Source organism: Octodon degus, unplaced genomic scaffold (genome assembly GCF_000260255.1).
Source record: "Octodon degus isolate 3935 unplaced genomic scaffold, OctDeg1.0 scaffold00047, whole genome shotgun sequence".
Lineage (NCBI taxonomy): Eukaryota > Metazoa > Chordata > Mammalia > Rodentia > Octodontidae > Octodon > Octodon degus.
The window spans coordinates 12,732,760-12,742,053 of record NW_004524623.1 but is presented as its reverse complement, the minus strand read 5'-3'; the positions used below and the strand labels follow the sequence as shown (position 1 = coordinate 12,742,053).

The window sequence follows — 9,294 nt, the reverse complement described above, 5'->3', positions numbered from 1 at the left end:
TCACAGGACCTGGGCTAAGACTGCTATTTTCTATATAATTTAAAACTCTGAAAATGTTTTTAAATAATTTTACAATGTGTAATGTAGTGTAAATTTAGAGGAGGCCTTCCTTAGAGATGATAAACCAAATATTTTAAAAGGTTCATTACATTTATTTTAAGTGGAACTCAGTCCTGGATTCTTTTGGATTTATTCGTTTTGCATTTATACTCTACACAGTGCTTAGTGCAGTGCTCTGCAATGGGGACACAACATTAAATGAGAAGAAGGCCTGTCTCCAGGGGCTGCTGATCTTGTCGCAGGATTTATCATTCTAACAGTATTAAGTTCACCTAAAGAGGGGCCGGCCAGATAGCTCAGTGGATTAAAGCACCTGCTTAGGCAGACGCAAGGCCTGGGGTTTGATCCCCGGCCTGCAGTGCCGGCTCCGTCCCTGGTGCATCCTGAGACAGGGATTGAGACTGGGCATGGTGGTGTGCACCTGTAATCCCAGTACTTGAGAGGCTGCAAAACAGGAAGGATCACTACAAGTCTGATCTGTGTAGTGAGACCCTGTAGACCCTGTACTAAATACATTTAAAAAATCATCTAAAGAAACATATACAAAATACAGAGTTTCAAACAACAAAGAATAATTTAATGTGGTGGTAAGAGAAATTTTCAATGAGGTGAGACATCTTTTCATTCAAAAACTGTACAAATTTTTAATAGCTGAAAAAGATGGAGAAGCTGACCAGGGCAGTGATGACTGCATGCCTAAAGATATTGAAGCATAAAACATAGATTGTCCAACTTGCTACTTTTGTGTTTTGCATCCAAAATTTAAATATTTGAGACTTAACGTTTGGTGCTATCTATGTAGAAAGAAATTCTGGGCTTCTATTTTTAGGGCCTTTATTCTTCACAGCCTACAAAGAAATAATTGTTGTATATTTCATTGACTAGAGGCAATATTACAGTTAATTTCTTTCTGTCGCCTTTACAGAACTGGGTAAATATAGAATTCATTCTAGAAATATATAAATATGGGCCTGGGGTCACAGTCAGTGGTAAAGTACTTGCCTGGTGTGTGTGAGGCCTTGAGTTCAGTGATCAGCCCCCCCCCAAAAAAAAAGAAAGAAAAAGAAATATGCAAATATATATAAATAGGATGCATGTCCCCTTGCTTTTCTTGTTCTTTCAAATACCTGAATTCCTCCTGATTATCAGTGACCATTGTGAATGTTCCAATAACCCGTGTCACTTCCTCACACTGCCAACCTTTGATGAACGTAGTGTTCTGTGCCAGCCTTTGGAAATGCAAGAGCTGAGGCTTGTACAGAGCAAGTGACGTACTAGGACTGCTTTGGATCAATATATTTTCATGATACATAATAATTACATCATCTCGGGGGTGGCTATGCATACAAATCACGCGTTGATCATTTTTCCTCCGTCTTCTCCTCCCCTCTCTTCCTGTCTCCGTTGTCCCCAGCTCCCCTTCCACCTCCCTGCTTCCTGTTACCTTCCTTTTATTTTATTATTTCTATTTTGTGTTTGCCATATTTAACCTTGTGTGTCTGATTTATTTCACCTAGCATTATGATGTCACTTCACGTTCTCAATTCAAGAACTGTGCTCTTTGGTCTGGCTTAAACTGCCCTTATTACACGAATGAGTTATGTTTTGAGGCTCTTATGGCGCATCATGTTAATGGTCTAATTCTGAATTCTTTGATAATTTGGGTCACATCCCTTGTTGTTAGAATATCAAGCACAGTATTGCATCCTTTTTCATTAATTGTGTGGTTGTAGTATAGAAATTTTTTTCCTGTTTAGTTGTTAGAAAAATATCAAGGTTAAACTCTTTAATATGGTTTCTATAATTATTTTTTTTCTGCTGAAATAATAGCTGTTTGTCCCTTTTAGAAACATACAGAAAATGGTAGAGTTAGGGGACTCATTTATGCTTGTCCTACAACTGTTGTGTTCTAAGGAAAAATAATTCCCAGTGTTTAGTTAGTGCCTGTTAGAGTTTATTAGCCACGTGTCACCATAGTTAATGTCAGATTAGTGGATGTTATTTCACAAGTGTTTTAAGAGTTGAAATTAAAAATAATAAACTTTTAAAAATATGTGGTAGTGGGCTGGGGAGATAGCTTGGCTGTCTAAGTGCCTGCCTGGCAAGTGCAAGGACCCAGGTTTGATCTCCAGTATCACATGCCATGCCTGCCTGGAAACCGGGCATGGTGGTGCACGCCTGTAATCTCAGCACTGGGGAGGCTGAGACAGGAAGATCACTAAGAGTCTGAGCTGTGTAGTGAGACTCTGTACCAAACAAATAAGTAAATAAGTAAGTAAGTAAATAAATAAAAGATTAAAAATGTTTAGGGCTGGCCAAATAGCTCAGCAGAGTAAAGTGCCGCAAGCAGGAGCAGGGACAGATGTTCAATGTCCGGGCCTGCTGGCCCCGCACCCGGAGCTCACTGAGAAGGCAATTGAGACTGGGCATGGTGGTGCATGCCTGTAATCCCAGCTTGTGGCAGGCTGTAAACAGGCAGATCACTACAAGTCAGATCTAGTAGTGAGACCCTGAACATCCTGTAGACCCTTCCCTAAAATACAAAAAAAAAAATCTGGTAATTTTTGCTACAAATTATTATAGTATTATAAATACCACCAATGAATAAATAGATATAAGAGATAAGACCCTAAAATATTGTTCAGACCCCTGATGGTCAAAGCAATGGTACCCTTATAGCTCTATTACATTGAAGGGAAAAGGTGACATTAAGGAGACGTAGAAGTGGAGACAGCACATTGTTAATGAGAACACTTTTGGAGGCAGAATTGATAGTCTGCACTGCAGCATACAAGTTTTCTAATTATTCAATCCAAGGAATCCCATTTCTGGCTATCTGATCTAAGAACATAATCTCAAGCATAGAGAAAGCCCTATATAGAAAGTCATTTTTTTTTTTGAAGTGCTGTGATCTGTGTTTTGAACTGCCTAGCACAGTTCTGCTGGAGCTCGGCGAGAGGGGTAAGTGCCACTCTGAGCGGTGATGCCTGTGACCTTAGAAGGGTGTCTGTTAAACCACTGTCTCGGAGTAGCAGTAACAACAAAGCTGCTGCTGACGGCAGCTGCGGTGGACTCCGCGCAGCTTCTACTCGGTTTGTTTTCTTCTCTTCCTAAAGTTAGGCAACGCCCTATTTCACAAATATGCAAATATAATCTTTGATGTGTGACAGGTTTTGTTATGTTAGGCTGTTACCTGTCTACCTTTTCCACTTAACTGATAATTTTATAATTTATCCTTGTCATCCTTTAACTGTTTATTAAAATTGTATTTAAAACAGTGTCATAATATGTCTTGGATGTTTAAATTGATGCTGAGATGAGTTTGTTTGCTCTTATCCTTCTGGTCAATTATAATAATAAAACTCAATCTTACCATTATTATTTTTTTTTGGTACTGGGAATCAAATTCAGGACCTTGTTCTTGACAGGCAGGCACTATGCCGCTGAGCTCTATCTCCAGCCCGATAAACCTCCATCTTGAATATAGTTTCTATACTTGATAGCAGTGTGGTAAAGCACAACTTAAATTATTTCAGCTGTAAGACTTTTCTGGGTGACATAGTTTTCTCCCTTCTCTCATCTGGATAACTAACTCTTGCTGCTTCAAAACTCTCACTGCAGGGGCTGAGGAGATAGCTCCGTGGCTCAGTGGAATAAGTGCTTGCCTGGCAAGTGCAAGATCCTGAGTTCGATTCTTGGTACCACCACCAAAAAAAAAAAAAAAAAAAAAAAAAAAAGCCCTGTCATTGAAGGTGGCCTTTCGTTCAAGAAATCCCCTTTCAGTTCCTTAGAGGAGGATGACTACTCCTGCCACATAACTGCTCTGCCATACCCTTATTTCTCCTGTGAGTGCAGCACAGATGATGATTACGTGTCATGCTGTCATTTTATCTGTGGCTCGTGCACAGCGGGAGGGACTCTGTATTTTTATACATGATTCACTGAAAAAAAATTACAACTAGGTCTGTTGCGTTGATGGACTGCTTATCTTGTAAAAGTATGAAAGATACCGATTCTAATTATTTTATTTTTAAATTGAAGCAGGGCGGGACTCCTAGGTCAGGGGCAGTCCGGAATCCCCGTCCGCCTGTGTAAGTCATCTTTCTTTCCATTCGGAGTGTTCAGTGGCCAAATGGTTACCGTCCCTTGCAAGTTAAAAAACAAAGCAAAGCTACACAGTATAAGTGGCTAGAAGTTTGAATTGTACTAAGGTGCATACAGAGAACTTGAATATTGCCATGCCAAAATTAAGATAGTTCCTGTCCTAGAGTGGTAAGATTGGAAGAAAACTGCTCTGCTTTTACTTTCTTTAATATTGTTCTCACTTTTTTTTTTTTTTTGTGGTACTGGGGACTGAACTCAGGACCCTGCACTTGCCAGGCAAGCACTTTTCCTACTGAGCTATCTGCCCAGCCCTCTCACATTTTAATGAATAAGTTAAAATATTTTTGTGTTTTTATTAGTATATATTTGTGACACATAGTAATTACATTCATCTTGAGGAATTGGAAAATGCACACATCGTTTTTATTTTCACTGTCCCCCTCCTGCGTCCCAGCGCCCCTCTCCATCTCCATGAAGTCTACAACCCTGTTTCCTACCATCTCTCTTTCGTTTTTCTCTTTCAGTTATTTCTCTCGTATTAGAGAAACCATGTGACATTTGGCCTTCTGTACCTGATTAATGTCCTTACGGCCTTGAGATCTATGTGAAATATTTTAAATTAGAAAATATATTTTTATTGTGCATTTTAAACATTCAAATTTACTTTTTGGCTGATTCATAAAGACATAAAGGTACATACTTATGAAGTGCTATGTTATGTTTTGACGTGTGAACCTTGTGTTGTGTGTAAATCTGGGTAAACATGTCTATCTCTTTACTAAATGCACTTATGAAAGAATTATATATGATTTTTCTTTTTATAATTGGTATGGTAAAATTAATTTAATAGTACATATACCTGTGTTTTATTCTTATCTTGAGACATATGATATTAAAATAAATCTCATTAAATTTTATTCTTTATTCAGAATGTATTAATTTATGCTTTATGTTTTCCACTTTTGAGGACTTGAAAAGTGTAATATACTTCAAGTATTTTAGACTACTGGGCTTCTTAGGAAGTAGAAATTAAAAACAGTAATTTGCTCTGCTAAACCATAGGCAATGTCATTTTTGTGGATTAAATATTAGCAAACACAAATAATTCTATGTATGCCTGTAGGCCTCAAGAATAGAGACATGCTTAATTTCTAGAGATAAGTATGTAACAAGGACTGTGTCAATTGCATTTTGGTAGATGTTTAATAACCAGTGTTCTGAAAATGTGTAAGTTTACTATAAAATTTTACTTGTTAATTATTAATAAATTGAAGTATGCTTTAAGATGACCAAAATTTTACTATTATAAATTTGTATGTGAGCAACAAATTTATAAGTGATAATAAAATATGCAGTCTTTTAAAAAGTCCATGGGACAGTTACCACTGAAGTTTCATTTTGTTTATTCTGAACTCTCTTTGTGGTGACCTACGGCTGCAGTAATGTCAGTGCTGTGCCGGTAGGAATATTTGATATTGTTATTTAATGGGAAATGGCATAAATGACTTCTCTGTGAAGTCAATAGTTTTGAATACTGTAATAATACACTGAAAAGTCTTCAGTATCTTGTGGACATTTCCATTGCTTGACACCTATAGACTTGTTGCATTTTTAAATTTAGCCTGCATTCTCAGCATTGTCTTCACTTACTTTTAGCTCTCAGAAGCAACGAAATAATAAAGCAGTTGTCAACTTCAGTGTAAATGATCTTCCTATGGCTGACTTCATATTATCTATGTAAAACAGGTATATGCCTATGTATGCCTGTACAGATACACTACAAATATCCTCTAAAACAAAGTGCACTTAAATCACCAAGAAAGGATGAATTCAGCAGATCTAGTACCTTTATTCTTAACATAATTTATTTCATCATAAATTTAGATGGTTTTATTTTTAATCATAGATGCATTTAACAACCAGCTTGAACATTACTGAATATTTAACAAAAGTCTATCACAAGTCAGTAGGACCCAGCACACCACTGACTTGTGGCTTTCTGTACATGATTTATAATTGCTAAAGTCCTACTGTAAAAATATTCACGAATACATCTATTATTTCTTCCAGGGTCCCGCCACTTGATTTGAGAAGCCTTGTTGGCTCTGATGATGAGGTAAATTTACTTAATATTTAATGAGGTACACTTTGCACTGTGCTATACTGAGTGTTCTTTAGCATGATTTTTCATGTAGTGCATAATCATTTTAATCATTTTAGCCCACCAAAGTCACCTGCTCTTGGCTGGGTTGTACCATGTCCAATACCATACACTCAACATAATCTAAATGAACTAGTTAGTATATATTAGTTTATTACTAAACTTTTGAAATTATAATATGCATTAGTAGTACTACCTTCAATCCAGGATTTCATTGTGTTTAGTCTATGCTTTGCCCAATTTAACATAAGAAAATTTGGAACATAATGGTGGTAAGATAACTTTGCTTTGTTTTACATTTTTTCAGACATAGGGATAGGAGTTTAAGAATTTCTTATACAATTGGTAAAATGAAAGGTCAGGGAGACAGCTCAGTAGAATAAGCGCTTGCCTAGCAAGCGCAGGGTCCTGAGTTCAATCCCCGGTAAAAAACAAACAAACAACAACAATGACAAAAAACCCAAAATCAAACAAAACAGCAGCAACAACAACAACAACAACAACAACAACAACAAAAACCCTATTCATTGGTAAAATGTAGGTAAATTATAATATGGAATCTAGGAATTTTAAAAGTATGGCAAAACTTTAGATCAGATTAGTTCTAGTTATAAACTTTATTTCTCAGAAATAGACTCAGATTTCAGGCTACTAATCAGAATGCTACGGAGTAGATAAGTAACTGCATTTAATTCAGTATATTTCCTTGGAAGGTGTCTGCACTAGTATAATGCTGAGTAGAGCTTGATTTCCTGTCTCTGTAAATCTTTGCCCTGCATCTGATTGTGTTTCTGTTCTGAGGTTCTTTCTTTTTTTAATTTTTATTTATTTATTTGTCCTGTCAGAGGTGAATATTCTATTGACATCTAAATACTATAAGTGTTTGAATTCAACTAAACATCTAATACTGTCTAGCAGTCTATAATATTAGTGGGTTATCCTCAGAAGTTATTGACTTGAGCCTTTTACAACTCATCGTATTAATGTGGATTTACTTTATATACCTCATTTTTATACTTTTCTACTGGATGGTTTAGACCAAGATATAGCAAGACCTATATACCCAGAATTGTAACTTTTGTATCTGCTGAGGTTCATTTTGGAAAATTTCACAAATAATGCCCCACACTCTGTATTGCAGTTTTTCTCCCTGAAGCTTTGTCTCATCCTTTTTCTTGGATTCGACCTGAATATCCTACACATTTTTCAGTGCTTGGGCTGGCTGTGCCTGGAGTGTCTCTCTTTGGGGTAATATGGGTGTATTTTGTATTTGCTTAGTACTTACTTTAGATTTCTCCTATCCACTCTCTCTGTTATATCTCACACCAATGGAAATGTGCCAGGGAATTAAAATATCGTAATATTTCAGAAATGACAAGAAGTGTTTCTCCACATTAGTGACCTCCACTTCCTACAATCATTTTAGAAGAGATGACTGACAGTGAAGTTCTGGCACAGGGAAACAAAACCCACATAGACCATTTAAGGAGAATGTAAAGTTTATTTTTTTCCTCAAATTCTTTTGGAACAAGGACTGATCTTCAACTGAGAAACAAAACGTAGGACGATTGCTGTTTATGGTCCAGAGCCCATGCTGAGTAGCCCTGTCTCTTCTGATTGATTTGTCACACTGTACCAGCAAACACTTTTAAATATCACCTTTATTTAGAACACAGATTGTAGTGGCCTGTTTCTTAGGCACAAATACCAAGGCAATTGGAAAGCCATTAATGTAGTAAGGAAAATTGATTCTTATTTCTCTTGCTTCTGGTGGACACCATACTTCTTCTTTTTACCTGTAGGAACAGGAAAATTTGCCAGCACCAACCAGCAAACATGAGCTAAAATATGAACAGTCTAAAACTGAAATGAAAGAGGGTCACATACAGGATAATCAGAGAAATGGAGGAAAGAGAAAATCAAATATCACACATCAACAGTCTCCAAGAAACAGCATAGACGAACAGGTAACCTTTGAGGGTTTGTAAAACTTTAATGGAACTGAAAGCCAATGGGGGCTGTTTAAAGTGTCTTACATGAGCTGGTTGGCTGTTCACAGCAGACCTAAAGGAATATTATCACCATTTTCACATGTGGACACCCCAGCCATATGAACGAGTCCTCTGCTAGTGGCTTTTCTCTTGCCCAGACAGTAGAAATAATACAGCATCACATATGTTTCTGACACAGTTGTCATGAGCTCTGTTGGATGACGGTCTAAATTCTAAAGTTGCAAAGGTGATAACAGTTCTTACGGTGACCTGCTTTATTCTAAAACTGTCATTGTTTCCTGTTTTTCTTTTGACTTATTTTCAGAAAAAATTTCAACTTTTCAAGTTGCTGAAATTATTAATCTTATATTTAGTATTAATTAGATGAAACTTCAACATTTATGGTTATAAGAGCAAATTCAACACAAGTTTAATGGCATTTCATAAACGTACAGGACAAGGTAATTTTGATTTTTGGAAAAAGTGTTAGGAAATAGTTCATAAAGTCAGATGCTGGCTGAACTCTGGAAGTGGGGCTAAGAAGATTTGATAAAAGGTTGAATGTAAGTATAAGAGGTAGAGAAGAATGAGGGTGATCCTACAGAGGTGAAGCTGCGGCATTATATGGATTGAAATCAGCCAGGCGCAGAGAGACACGTACGCTCTCTCTCAGTCTGTATACGGGCGCTTAATGTGCGCTTCTGGGAAATTGCGACATTGTGCCTCTAGTTACTAGTACGGTGTTTTGTACTTGAAATTTGATAAGAGATCAAATTTTAAGTAACTTTGTGCCCTGGCCCCCATGCAGGGTTACTCTGTACTGATGGATGAGTTATTTGTTTCTTTTTTTTTTTTTTTTTTTCAGAACTGGGGATTGAACTCAGGCCCTTGCTCTTGCCAGGCAAGCACTTATTCTACTGAACTATATCCCCATCCCCTTGGATAAGTTATTTGGGAATTATTATACAATGTATATGT

At 36.9% G+C, this 9,294-nt stretch overlaps 1 protein-coding gene across 1 annotated transcript in view; it reads left to right on the top strand.

Moving 5' to 3' along the window:
- Caps2 (calcyphosine 2) overlaps positions 1-9,294 on the top strand; it is a 129,066-nt gene that overhangs the window by 12,929 nt on the left and 106,843 nt on the right. The window contains exons 3-5 of the mRNA XM_023716283.1: positions 4,102-4,151; positions 6,235-6,280; positions 8,128-8,292. Of these exons, the coding sequence (XP_023572051.1) occupies positions 4,102-4,151; positions 6,235-6,280; positions 8,128-8,292 (261 nt within the window). The remainder of the gene's footprint in view (positions 1-4,101; positions 4,152-6,234; positions 6,281-8,127; positions 8,293-9,294) is intronic.